The 15,137-nt window shown below is 32.6% G+C and overlaps 1 protein-coding gene across 4 annotated transcripts in view; it reads right to left on the bottom strand.

Annotated features, from left to right (window-relative positions):
- Window positions 1-697: 697 nt before the first annotated feature.
- The window catches only part of LOC105197821 (protein kinase C-binding protein NELL1), a 75,729-nt gene continuing 61,289 nt past the window's right edge, over window positions 698-15,137 (bottom strand). For all 4 annotated transcript variants that reach the window (XM_039454688.1, XM_026131613.2, XM_026131614.2 and 1 more), the window contains one exon: window positions 698-14,755. In XM_039454688.1, the coding sequence (XP_039310622.1) occupies window positions 14,065-14,755 (691 nt within the window). In that variant the 3' untranslated portion in view covers window positions 698-14,064. The remainder of the gene's footprint in view (window positions 14,756-15,137) is intronic.

The following is a 15,137-nucleotide window of genomic DNA, read 5'->3' on the forward strand; positions in this document are numbered from 1 at the left end:
AGGACGTGATCTATGTAAATCAGTAGAAGATGACAAAGCAAAGGAAATAACACATCGAGACAAAATGATTTACCTGACAAACAATAATAAATTTTTATCAAAACTGATCCCCCGTCATATATCTGCTACGTTTTTTAAAACTTGTGTTTTTGTTCCAGTTATTACGTAATATTGTGACAAACAATAAGTTTTTTTTGATAAGATTTTTTGTCCAGATAAACTACACAGTTCTATTAAAATATAACATCAAAATGGGACTAGTCATTTTGTGTAGTCTTTTGATGTGCAGATTTTTGCTGAATATAAATCCGGTTTCCAAATTTATTATGATAATGTTTATTGCAACAATTGGTTATGTTAAGAGACGGTTTGGTTTTAGCTAACGCGTATAAGTAATATAATCGATATTCTATTATGATCGGAAAGTGTATCAATAAATTTAAATCCGTATAAAATTAACGTCTATTTCATTAAATACATTTTATAAGCTGGAAATTTATAGTCAAAGACAAAAATTAATTAATATTATTATGTTGATATTGTAATTAAAAGAGTTATCTGCAAATAATTACAATCGTTAATTCGTACATTATAACATGAAACTTACCTTTTCTCCTTTTATTTTTCTATCTCTCGATTTCTTGAGTCATTGCTGTTTAGGAATATAATAAGTAGACAAAAATGACAATTGAACGCCTTTGGGTTAATAGAATTTCAATTTATTAAGTTTTTCTTTTTCCTAGCCCTTAGTGTGTCTTGATTCTCATTTACAAAGGTATCATATAGCTGTAGTGATAATAATTAATAATCGGTAATAATAATTGTAATTATAATAATCGGTAATCAATAATAATGATAATAATAATAGCAATTAATGGCAATACATTAATATGGATAATTGCATCGTATGTTTAATCATCGTCCTCGTCGTCCCTCGACGTATGAAAATCAATTTCGTCCGCTCGCTCGAGTTCTCGACGAACGAATCAAAAAAATATCTTACGTATTCACAGCGATAAAAGTGAAATAACTAAGTGATAAATTTATTTATAACCCTGACTAGACAAAAATTGAACCTCATTATATTCCTACACGCAATTCGCCGCACAGCAATTTGTAGGCTATCGGCTTAACATTGTACACGTACATAGAAACATTCGTCGCGTAACAAGCGTGGAAGCGTGGAAATTGTCGCCGTGATCGACGGATGTGCATTCTGTAAAATATTTCTTACATTAAAATATCTCATGCAAGGGGCAAACCTTTAGTGATATATTTCTAGAAATGACAATATAATAATAATTATTCAAATTATTTAAAAGAAAAAGTAAATAATAAAGTTAAAATGTTTACCTTTTGAATAATTAGGATACGAAATCAATATATAATATTGTATGCATAAATATTGTATTTTCAAATGCTTATAGTATGAAAATATTATTAATTTTAACATGAACTTAATTGTTAAGAAACGACATATTTATTGATGTACGTATTTGATCGATAGAATGATAACGATAATATGAAGAAAAACTGTAGATCAGCATCTTGATGAAAAATAATTTTTTTTTTTTTAGGTAGCATGAAATTTCAATTTTAAATTAGCAACTTTTTCCATCAGTCGGCGACGACTACAACACGCTTATTCACAAAACGCTGGATTGGAAACGCATTCAATGTTTTTTATGAATCCATAATTTATTTATCTTTCATAAAGTACTTCTCCAAGCGTCAAGCCCAATAATTGCTTTATATAAATGCAATTTGCAACATGGCTATCTCAAACCGGCCAAGGACATTTCGTTTGTTTCGAAGAGACTCATATGACATAGGAAGAGATGGGAGAAGGGAGGAGGCTGGAGATCGGTTAACTGATAAAGCCTTGCATTGATTATATAACAGACAATTGTCGGCAAGGTCGACCATCAACTAACCGACAACTTCATATTATTCGTGTAAGAATCGTGTCGCGATAATCGCAAAATATAATCATGAATGTCGCATTCTTGAATTTTAGTAACGAATAACATTTTGTTATGTACAAATTATCTTTAATTAAATAATTTAATTTAAGATTAATAAGCTATAATTAATGATGACAATTTAATTTAATTTTGCATGATCGATTATACGAAAAATTATTTATCTAACTTATTAATCTTATAAAATTATTTATACTCCTAATTTTTCTTAAACAAACTGTTTTATTATATTTTCGCTGTAATGATAAATTTATCGAGATGTTACATGTATTTCCAAATGAAGTCAGCTTTTCTCTCTTCCTCTTTCTTGCCGACATTATCGAGTTGAAGTGCACCTGTGCAAGAGTGACAGTTTCCTTTTGAGTATATTATCTTATATTCGCTTGGTTTTTATTTTAATGATTATATTATATCTATAATTATGATAATCATAATTATAGATAATTGTTGCAATGGTCATATAAAGATGGTAACGACACATGTTTGATGATATAGTACAGACTAGAACACAACAATGCGCGCACCATTTATTCTTGAAGGGTCGTATGGCAGATTTTTCTCAGTATTTAAATAAAATTATATTATTAATCTAAATATATTACATTATATATCCCTATAATGGGACGATCGGTCAAAAATTTGCCATTGACTTACGCAGAACTTGTACTGAAAACATTTTCATTGATTTTCGCATAAATTCAGATAATTACATTTTAGGTATACGCATGTTTAACATTTGCATAATAATATTGTCTAGAAGTACGTAAATTGTCCCTCTACATGAAATGTTAAATAAATTATTTTTATTGCGCATTTGGGAGATTTTAATTAGATATATTATAGCATAATACAGAAATATCAAAATTTGAAATAGTTTAATAGCTACAAGCGAAAGTTAATATTAGCATAAATAAATTGAATAAAATTCGCGCGTTTAGGGCCGTAATCATATCTATTCGATACATAAATCACTCTATTCATTTTTACTGTTGAGCTAACAATGATGTTTATTTATTTTGTTTTTTTTTTTGTTAAACAGAAATCATAATTTAAAATGGGATTTATACTTGTACATGTTGATTATTATGTATAAAAAATTGAAAATTTTACTCGCGTATTTCATTCTGGATAGACGATATGGATAGCGAAATATTCATGCAGAAAACAATATTAAATTTTAATGATCTGCTCTCAATTTTCCCCAAGGAGATATCCTGTTTTTGATTGTTGGTTTATAACTTAGTAAGTGACATATTAGACTCGGCAGTGATGATAATGCCAATCACTACTAACAAAGGACATCATCTAGTAAGGAAAGTTCAATAAATGTAAAATAAAAAAATGTTGAGTTTATATTTTTTAAACTACTGAGAAACAATTTTAGGTATAAAAATTCTTTTGACACAAAACTCGGTTTTTATGGTTCTAGCGAATATCACCAAAACAATAAAAAATATGAAGAAAATGTTTGAAACATGAATAAAAGTTTTATGATTTTGAAAGAACTTTATAACGGCATGATTAGATTTTTAAAAAATGTTAAGTTTTGCCAAATACTCCCACTTATTATATTTTTTTTATAAAAAAATTAATTTACATCTTAAATAAAATTTATTTTGCTCTTTGAATATAACAAAATTATATATTTTAAATATATTTTTGAAAAATAAGCTGAAGTCTTTATATACATGCTATCATTTTTATCGATCTGCTACATATTGTTAGCTACGACAGCTTTTAGTTTTTTTCTTTTTCTGAAATTTTCCACAATACAAGATAATGCTAAAATAAAGATAAGGAATATTTATGATAAACCCATTACGTAAGTGATTTTTTTATAATACACATTTTATATATAAGCCAAGTATATTGTAAAAAAATTTTTTTAAACTGATTAAATACTTTTTGAATTAGACATGACAAAGAAATTCTACAATGACTTGATATGTAAGTTTAACGTATATGACCCTTAAATATTCTAAATATATAAGTGTATGCTACATGCTTATGAAAAAACATTGAACACTATATCATTTCAAGATTGATTTTGATAATGTACTTTTTTATTTTTTCTTTTCTTTTCATATTTAGGTTATTTATATCTATAAAGTTTTAGTTTATAAGTAAAACGTGAAATGTTCGAAAAATTTCTTTTACATAAATTAAGAGTGATCTGTTTCCTCGAATGTAAAATTTATCAATAGCTACACTGTATCATTTATTAAGCGTTGTAGAATTAAAGATTAGAGTCTAGGATGATACAGCATACTAAAATGGGTTCATTAATGTATTATATGTAATGTTTCTTGTTACGTGAATTATTATATTTATAAGTGACATTCTAAAAATAAATACATTGCGTCTAGTACAATATCAAATCGATTTATACACATATAATATTATCTTGTGTTATGCGTAAATAGAGCCAAATCAGAAGACAGTATGATATAAAAAAATATACATACATACAAAAATGTATTATATAAAAGACTATAATATAATTAATTGTACACTACTTACATTTCTTATTTATTACTATCATATATCCAGCATAAAAAATTTATATGTAAGACAGTAATATAACATTAATATTATTATTTATATATAAAATTTTATATGTGAATATATGAAAATTTATTGACTAACATAATAAGAAAGTTATCAACTTTGAATAGTTGGAAGATTATCGAAATAGATGTGAGTTGCAATAAATGAATGTTTAAAATAAATGGATATATAATATATACATATAAGATGTCCCGAAATTATATATACACTACTTATATTTCTTTGTGAACTTAGAATTTTTGCAAATTAAAATATTATAACAAGATAGTTTTCGAGAAATGAAGTAGAATATTCATTTGTAAATTTTAATTTTAAACAATAATTTTTTTTAGATATAAGTGTTTAATGCGGTATTTTAATTTACAAATTTCGAGACTCTGTTTACATATATTGAAAAAAATTATAGAGAGAGAGAGAGAGAGAGAGAGAGAGAGGAGGGCTGTCGTAGACAAGTAGCGGGTCGATAAAATAAATTAATAGCATGCGTATACGGGCCTTTTCAGTTTATTTCTCAAAAATATATTTACGGAATACAACTTTATTATATATAAAATTTGGCGTAAAATAAACTTTAATTTAATTGCACAAAAATTAAAAAATTTTTAAATATGATAATTTATAAGGATATTTTGATAAATTTAATATCATACTGTTATAAAGTGTTTTTAAAACCATGAAATTTTTATTCAAACCTTTTTTTTCATTTTTCTTATTGTTTAGCTTTCTTAGAAGTGTAAAAACCAATTTTTTAAAGAGAGTATTTCTACTTTTAAAATTGTTTATCAGTAGCTCCAAAAAATTGTTGTCATTGACTAGGTTTATGTGCTTATGTAAAGTTTTAGAGTTTTTTTAATTATGCTTGCCAAACTTTCCTTGTAAGTGATCAGCGTCAATTTTTTTGTGAAATATATTATTAAGCATTAAAATTGTACAGATATATATCTTTTCAAGTTTAATTAAATTTAAGTTTAAAATAGCTTCTAAAGTTTCAAAATTGGAACCTTCTTTTGATGATATATTTGGTTTTTCAATTAACTGAACAAATTTTAATGTAAACTTTTTTGATGCGATAAATAAATTTAAAAAATGTCAAAAAAAGATTCTAGTTTTGCTCTTTAAATTAGGCATGCGTACGAAAAAAAATTGAATCTCTTAGACGTCAATGTTTAATATAACAGATTTTAAGGCCAAAAATTAAACAAAATTACACAATGTCCCTTGTAAGTAGTCTTCGTATAATAGAAGACACGATCATTCCCCACTTTGTCAGGATAATGAAAGCTACTTCTATTGATTTTTTGAGTCTTAGACAATATGAAAGTGATAGAAAAGTGAACGAGGAATAGTAGTTCCCGATAAGTGATCTCCTCGCATTCCACAACAAGCGCTTACTGATAGTCGTTGTAGTAGTTACTTGTGGTACTGAGGCATTCTATTGATCAAACGTAACAGTATCTTTTAATATTAAATAGAGCTACGAAATTCTGAACGCCTTCGATTACCGTCACTGCTTAAGTGACAGTCTTGACAATCTTGACTATCGAGGCTGTTATTGATTGCGTAGAGCTTATTTCGTAATCATAGTAATATTATTTCATTATTTGCACTGATAGTAATGTTGATCGTATGAGGCACGCGTAAAGCTTTCACTAGGCTGCACAAATGACTCGAGTTCATCACCATAAGGTGAAAGGCGAACGGATCAATTTTCCCCTTGAAACGTATCTTCACGTATGAAGCCGATTATTAATCCTCTTAAGGGAAAATCTGTCTTCGTTATACTTTCGTCCAATCTCCAAAGTGGACCGATTAATAAAATATTTTCATCGTTTGATTTTTATATCTTCGATTAGGCTACGGCCAAAGATTATATTATTTTATTTCGAACATATTTGTGTAGATTGAGGAATTTCTGGAACGTTCTTATTGATTCTTTACATAATACAGTATTGAGTTTGCGAAAAGCATATTTGTCAAATCCGTTTAACAGGTTAAGCTCCGAGATATACGATAATGAACGTTTATATGTACATAGAAATTCACTACGCGAATACGCGAATACGCGAATTTGACTTTGTCTATCGCCATTCTGATTATAGGTACCGATTTATCTATCGATCTACCTACCTGATTTATCTGTCTAAAAATATCACCTTACTAGACAAATTCCTAATCTTTGAAGAGGCCGACATACTCTCAGATGTAATTCTCATTATGTGAGGTCAACGTTTGGTATATGTTTACAATGAAAATTATTATTCGTTATATAGAATTGACTCGAACGTTTGATTGATGTTTTTAAACTTTTGAATACTTTACATCGATGAGATTTAATTGTTTTCTAGTACAATGGTGATTTATTTTTTCTCCAAATAATCACACATTCAGTAGACAAGTTGAAATAATTATCGCCGTTTAACAACTGTTGATTTTGCGTGTAACTTTCACAAAAAATTCGCCTTTGATTAATTATTATGTACAAAGAACACATAAGATCTCGAAATCGTACAAAAGATTTTTATAATTCTCTTTGCGTCTTGGCGGTAAGATTTCCTCGATTTTTTTTTATTCCACAGAATAAAGCTATATTGTTTTGAATACGCATTCTTCTTTAATAAGAGCGATCTCTGTGTCACTTATTTATTAATAAGGTATGCAGCAGTAATCATTTAATTGTTCTCCATCGTTAATTATCATTCGCCGATAAGCCGATAAACATTGGCGTTTCGAAAATCATTCACCGCTTTATACTTACACGTATATCGATAATATATTAAGTTACATGTCTACTTACATTGTAGACAATTGAATACGATTCGAAGGGCATAGGGCAAAAAGAAAATCTTTCTTCTCTGTAATTAAGATTCATTTCGAGGAGAGATAACAATAAAATATTTAAACTAAATAAAATCGCCATTTGATATAAAAGCCAATTATAATATATTAAAATGTTAATATATCTTAAGATATTAAATTCGTAGTGTAGAATAACTTATTTGATATGTTTAATAAATTATGTTTATTAATGCTTAACTATATGTGATATGAAGGAAACTGATTGCGCGCAGTTAAACGATGATATGATGAATCATGAAACAATAATTAGGAGTGAACTATAATATTACAAAATTTTTTAACAGAACGTAAGATTATGGATTTTGCCACCAAATAACTTAAACGTGGTAAAAAATCTTGTGAAATGTCAATTGTACTTTAACAGAAATCCTACGAAATCAATTATATTACTATAAATGGTAATTGAACGTAAATTTTTGGATGATATAGCAGATACAGCTTATAGCTTGCTATAAGAAAGAGCAGCACGAAGTGGATTGTTTTGAATCTGAATTTACCTATGCCCTTCGTGACAAGCATCAGCTACATTCACGCCTATCGCGCCGTTCAAATCAAAACCGTTTGACCGAAAATAAAATGATTTTTATGGAAAATGTAGCCGGAACGTGAACGACATCGTCATACGAAACAGCATAACGGCCGGCAATGATTTAGCGTCTCTTCGACTATCTTCCCTTTTTCCCATCGTTTGTTCCATACATAAATTCGTACAATTCATTTTTTTTTTAATCTCGTGTGTAAATAGCTAGGATCATACGATTAATCGTTATTGATCGTTTTGCGCACACGCGCGCCCTGGTATATGTGTATGTGTCGTGTATTTAATTAATTATAGTATATTTGTCGTTCCTATATGGTACTATAACATTACAGGACTATATACAATCTGAGTAACAGCGTTATTTATTGTTATTGTTATGTTATTAATAATATTAATAATGTTATTATATTATTATAATTATTATTATACTATTATTCCTCTCATTTTCTTCTAGCCTAATCCTTCTTTTTCAATAGATCGGCGTATCCGTGTCATCACGCTATGTTGCTCATGCATATGTACGAAGTGCTTAAGGCGCAGAGCAGAACCCGTTATATCCCATCGTGTAAGATTTGTCACTAGAATCTGATGGAAGTTCGTTAGATTTTACAATATGACCAAATTGTTTTATTATTTTGCAAGTTATTTTAATATTTTCACGTACATTGTTGCTTCACATATAAAACAAAAATGAAAAAAGGTTTAAACTGATACTTTTTTTTCTGTTTTGCTTGTTTGTTTTATCAGGATAACTGATTCATCTTAATGCATTTCGCATTATCTGATTGAAAAGATTCGTCGTAAAGTGAAAGTGTTTGAAAATGTAATGTTATATTGTTCTGCTAACAAATCTATCAGTTTTCTATTGACTATTACGAAAGAATTTTATTTTGGGACACAATGAGCCATCTCTAGTTTTCAAGGGTCATTTCTAGGTTCCGTGTCAATGTGTGTCTATATGTGTGTTTCGTGTATCGTTTGCCGTCACTTATATTTTCTCGGCTCGAATTTCTTCCCATTTTGTCCAATCGCAATAAAATCGCATTTTTTTCTGTATTTCTTTTACCTTTTTATTTATTTTTTTTTTCAGAACTCGCAAATATCTCTATTTTTCTCTCTATTTTTTAAAAAATAACTTGGACTTTAATTTTACCTTCATAATTTATCTTTAATTGTTTTTTTAATTGTTTTACAGGTAAGTAGCTGATTGATTGGCTAAATAAATCAACTAGAACCGCAGCAAAAGGTTGGAAAGCTGGATGGCTTAGAGTATAAAAAGAGTGCAAAATACAAACAAGAACGTCAGGTAATATTAGAAGTTAAAGACAAATTGGTTATAATAATATATTTAAAACAAATCAAAGACAGACTTGTTACAGCTCTGAGATATTTTAAGTTTCCTATTTTTAACTATTTGCTCCAATAAATTTGCAACAGCATCGCATGTCATAAAAATTATACAGAAAATACAGCAAAACTCTTAATATGTGCTTAAATGCCACATAATGAAAAATAAAGTAAAAAATTCATATTGAAGCATTAGTATCTCTTGTATCAAAAACAATAAAGATTTTCGGTAAACAAAATATTAAGTCATCAATGATTTAAATATTCTAAGATGTAAATAAACAAAGGCTTACTTTATTTTTTACTTGCACAAAAATACTATTCAGTTCAAAATATTGACTATCGACGAATATTGAGTGTTGAAAAGCTTATGACAAGTGATGGTCCCTTATATTAAACTTCTGCGAAGCAAAGTCGATTTATTGATTTAAAAGACGTTTAAGCAATTAAAATCTGCATTCCTGATTGTATAATATTCCGTCTTTTATGGCAAGATAAATAGTATTCCAAATTGGCAGCAATTTTTCAAACTTCTAAACGTACTGTCAATATTTTTTTGTATTGTGATATCATAACGTAGCTGATAGACGTTTGATTTAGTGCGTTTCTCTATATTTCTTAAAGATTTTTTATTATAGATAGATACTATAATATTTAGTTATTCTTATTACGTAGAGCTGACAAATTCGAGCCAGAGAAATAACGTTGACGCATTTTCGATTTCTCATGTTTTTTCTCCTTTCCTTCTCACACATAATAATTCGTTCGGCTACGACGAAACGCAATGGCATCGTTCCAATTCAATTAATCGATTACAAATTAAGCGTTTCTCTCCGTAATGTCCATGTATACATGTGTATGTTCATACGTGTCCTCCGTGTGTGTTTCGTATGTATTTATAGTATTTATACACAATAATATAAATATACATATGTAGGATGCCTTGCGTCCTTATTGTATCTTCTTTCAGCGAATCTTTGATAAATTTAGTTTTTTCAAATTACAATAACTAAAGACGAGAAAATTTTTGTTTGCAATATCGTATGAATATTTTTTATTATGCTGTGTAATTGTGTTAGTAAAAATATAGAATCCGTTTTAAATCAAAAGATTCGCGAGTGAAAGAAACGGCGTAAGTAGCAAGAGCCTTATGTATATTTATTTATTTATTTATTTATTTATATATGTTTCTCTCATTAGTGCCTATTTATTGTTAGTCAAGGAGGAATGTAATTGTAGTGGTCAAGTTGAGTTGAGCGAAATAAAGAATCGTTCAAGCCAGCCGGCACGTTCATCGTCCGGTATCTGACTGATAATAACGGGAGACTCTATAATTGACACGGCGAAAAGTTTGCAATTTTTTCCCGTGCATCGCTCGGAGTTTGAACGATTACGTTTAGCTCTTTCTTCATCGCGGTTACGACTAAGATCTCTAAAATTAGACGGGCTAAGTGTTCTTGCCTGTTCCCGCGTTCTCGATTATCTCGATTATAATGATCATCCGTTAGGCTATTGCTCGTAGGCGGATTGCAAATACTTAACTTCTGGTCTGATTAATTATTAATCGGCGCTACGCTCAAGTCGTGTGATAATTCCGAATGTTTATTAGATACGTCTATGATGTAAACAAGCAGTTCACGTGTCGATGTAAATTGTGGAGATGTTTAGGGCTTTGACAGATTTTTTTTTCTTTTTTGATTGCTTTGACATCTGTGAATGCGTAAAATGATGCGGCAGTCAGTAAACATATCAATGACGAGTTGCTGAAAGAAAGAAGAGAACGCAAATGACTGATTTTCAGAGATTCGATGCTTTTTATAATTATCATTAACTCGTTATATTAAATAAATAGCGATAACAAATTAAGTTTTTTTTTCTTCAGGGAAATACTTGAATAGCAAGCTGACATTACTCGTTGTTATTTTGTTACAACCAAATTAACATCACCTTGCTACCTGGCGTATTCGTCGTATATCTATATTGTGAATTCAACTCACGCACGCGCGTTTTGCTACGAAAAATTATCTTACGTTTAATTCTGCAAGAACCAACTCTATTACAAATGCACACTTTGCGAACGGGCGAAATGCTGAAGAACGGCAGTCTTTCTGCGGAACTTAGCACCGAGAGAGCTTAATTATCCAGCGCAGACAAGAGGTCAAAATCCGTTGACTCCGCGCATTTCATGGGTCGCACGTAGGAAAAGTCTAACTTAGCCTTCCGTCGTTCCGGGAACGTCGGAATAGCGGACATACTTGATTTCTACCTCGTCTTAGGGCAGGAAGGGCCCCACAAGGCCCTTGATTCGGCCTTTCGGCCTTTTAACTACACAGTATGCAATATATCTACAAAATTCACTCTTTCAATTGACATTAACTGCATTCCGCAGAAACAACTGTTTTATAATTGTGACATAAGAATCGCGAACTATTATCGTTTAATTAATACTACTAGCTGCACTCTTCATTCGATACCTTAATGGTGAACGATTGCCACAATGTTAGAAATTTTTTTTTTTTTCTTATTGCCACACTGTGAGTCGTAAAGCCATTCTGTCTCTCGGTGACGCATTCCGACACCTCATGCGAGAGCCGTGAATCGAACACAAGTCCGTCTTCTTCAGGATGATTAAGAATTAAGTAGAAATCGGATCGAGCCGAATCCTTGGCTTAGAAGATAGACTGAATTCTCTTTGGGTTTCAGGATCGCGTCTACCCTATTACCCTTAAACGTACTCTCTCACACAAGCGTAACTATTTCTTATTGCCGAATACGCACGCTACGATGATTGTAAATGTTCCGGGGCCTCATATCGCTCATATTGTCACGAGATATGATCCTCCATAGTGAATATTTCTAGCGTAATAGAGAGCCACCTGCGTTGTCATCGGTATTGACGACAGTCGGTCCGTTCAATTGGAGATATCGATGGATTCGCGGGAATTACTCATATATAATACACGGTATAATATAATACATACGTTTTCTACTTTTCTTCATATGTATATTATATATATATAACATATACATATAATATACATCAGTGTATGAGTCTCCTCCCCTCCGTCAGGGATCAATTCCTTACGACAAACATATATATCGCCCCTGCTTTACCGTCGTTTACGTACATACATACATACAAGTGTTTATATGATTTAGCGGAACATCAACAATTTACTTTATAAGGCCCAAATATTGTGCGCTACATATTCGCGAAAGGAGAGAATCTTTTCTGCGAAAGCGAATCTGCGCCCTCAGTTCGCTCGATCATGCTCGATCCACGGAGGACGCGCGACACAGCTTCGATCGACAATCGGTGCTGAAGATCAACATCGTCAAATATAATTACTACGAATCTATCAATTCATGAATATCCTCTCTATCAATTCGTGGATTCGGGATACATTTTTTTTCTGCTTGGAATATTGAAAAATCTTCTGACCTACACGCAATTATTTATCACAACTACTTGATACTCGTATCGTTATGTACTTACGCTTATACGCCTTCTTGCAATTTTTCTGACAATGTGAAAATACGACGGTACATTGTTTACGCTTGGTACGATCTAATTCTGAATTGAGTTGCAAAATATGCAATATTCCTTAGCTGCAACAATATCACTATGTTTGTAAATAATTTTCCTTAAACAACAGTTTCGTAATCGTTTCACTTGAAGAGCAAATGAAACAATTGCAAATTTATGCGAGGAAAATAAATTATTTATAAGGAAATTCTGTCCGTTTTTTTAAATTGCATATTACATGACTGATACCTTATTCAGAAGATTCACAAAAAATAGCCTTTAACTCTCTCTGATGTGTGTACTTTTGTTCACTCTTATCTACTACCTTTATATTATTCTAATTTATTTGTTTTCAACAATACAAAGTTCTTTTGTTATGCATTCGTGAGAGCGTAAACAAGTTTTGTAAGTAATCAATATTCGGATACTATCGCGGACACTTAAACTTCCGCTTTCAGTGGAAATTTGAAAATAAAATCAACTTTTATTTAGATCAATTTGCATTCTTGGCTCGATCGAATGCTGTTATATTTATTTATTCAATATTTTGCAAGCTAGTCATTGTGCGCAAAATCTTGATGTTAAAAGTCATTTCCGCACCGATTATCTATCGAGAAACGATTAGCGCCGCATCCCGACACTTGTCTGGTGGTGACCAAAAGCGTAAAAAGTCACCGCAGAGCTCGAGCGAGCGATTCAAGCGGAAAAGCGAACGTTCTGGACGCATACGCGCTCTCAGCCACAAGCCCGACCCGCGGCTGTTCTAGATCCGGATGTCAATAGCGACTACGTGATCTTATCCGTAAACGACACGAGCTTGACAGAGTATCGGCGATCTCGATTTTTAGCGTTGAGAACTTGGAGTCTAGCGAGACTAGGGCCAAGATCATTGACAAGATCGTCGATATAGCTCCTTTGACGAGGTTGACCGTTCGTTATTCTTCGGAATTGCCGGATACACGAATTCCGGAAACAGGCTCCAGGAAAAGGAACGAATCTTCCTCGTGGCAATCGGCGGTAACGCCGATTCTTCGCGACCATCGGCTGCGTACCGCCAATAATCCCATTCTTCTTCTTCTTCTGCCTCTTCTTCTTCTTCCTCTTCTTCGCAAACTGTCGATCTTATTTCCCCCTTTTCTGCCGAGGATATAATAGACGGACAACGCGCGCCGCACGTCTATGGGAGATCCTCCTCGGATTTTCCCTCTGGAATGCCTTGCCAAGTGTGTCGGGTTCGTTCTTTTCTATCTTCCTCTAGATCCACGGCCCTCAAGTGGCGCTGTCGAGGACGATGGACTTCCTGCTGCTCGGCGACGATAATGACGAGGAAGAGGAAAAACCGCCGCGGCGATTAACGACATTCGACGGCTGGCCGCGTCGTAACGATGTCGACCTGCTGTCGATGGACGTCGCGGATGGCGTTCTCGTCGTCGTCGTCGTCGACGGCACCGCGGACCGTTCTGATGCCGTCGACAACGTCGTCGAATCTCCAACGAACTGTTGGTGTCTCGTGGTCGGCGACGTTTGCTGCTGGCGTAGCTGTTGTTGCGATCTAATGGTATGAGAGGCCACGTTTCTTTGCTGGATTCGCGACATGGCCGAGATGTGCGAGCCCGTTGCGTGACCTTGCTTGAGATCGTAGGGCTTGTCATTGCTGATGCTGGAGGATGACGAGTAGTGCGAGGGCGACGAAACGGGGGAAGCGGTGCTCGCGACCGAGGTGGTGACAGCGGTGGTGATGGTGCGTGTGGTGCCGAGGGTGCCGGTGACCGCTGGTAGAGCTGCTTCCGGTGCATCGTTGACCAACGACTGGACCGCAGGGTTTGATGGATAGCGTACGAGAGGCTCAGGAACAGCGACTGGAGAATGTTGCTGCTTGTCGTCACCCAGATCGCCAGCGCAGCCGTAATCGTAGCTGCAGCAAAGCTGCCCGTCCTACGAAGAGGTTCGTGGGAAACTGGGTTAGCCACGGCGGAGGGAATTAAGCGTTTTTCGTTTATAATCGTCGAGTTTTCGACTTTGGATTGGAAAGTCTTGGCCGACGTGATTCATGAGAAAACACGAATATCTTGGCAAAGATGACACGTGAAAAATGCAAATATATATGAAATGATGTGAGTGTGCGGCTGTTTTCCGATTGTGAATTGATCGTGTGTTCCGATGAAAAATATTACAATGTTTCTTGACTATCGTTTGGAATTATTTTTTGCGCTAACAAAATGTCAATGCATTTTATACTAATTTGAATTATTTTCTAAGAAAAAAAATTTTTTTTTCTCAATTTCAATGTTCTCCAAAGAGAGAAAATTTTTGAATC

Source organism: Solenopsis invicta, chromosome 10 (assembly GCF_016802725.1).
Source record: "Solenopsis invicta isolate M01_SB chromosome 10, UNIL_Sinv_3.0, whole genome shotgun sequence".
Classification (NCBI taxonomy): domain Eukaryota; kingdom Metazoa; phylum Arthropoda; class Insecta; order Hymenoptera; family Formicidae; genus Solenopsis; species Solenopsis invicta.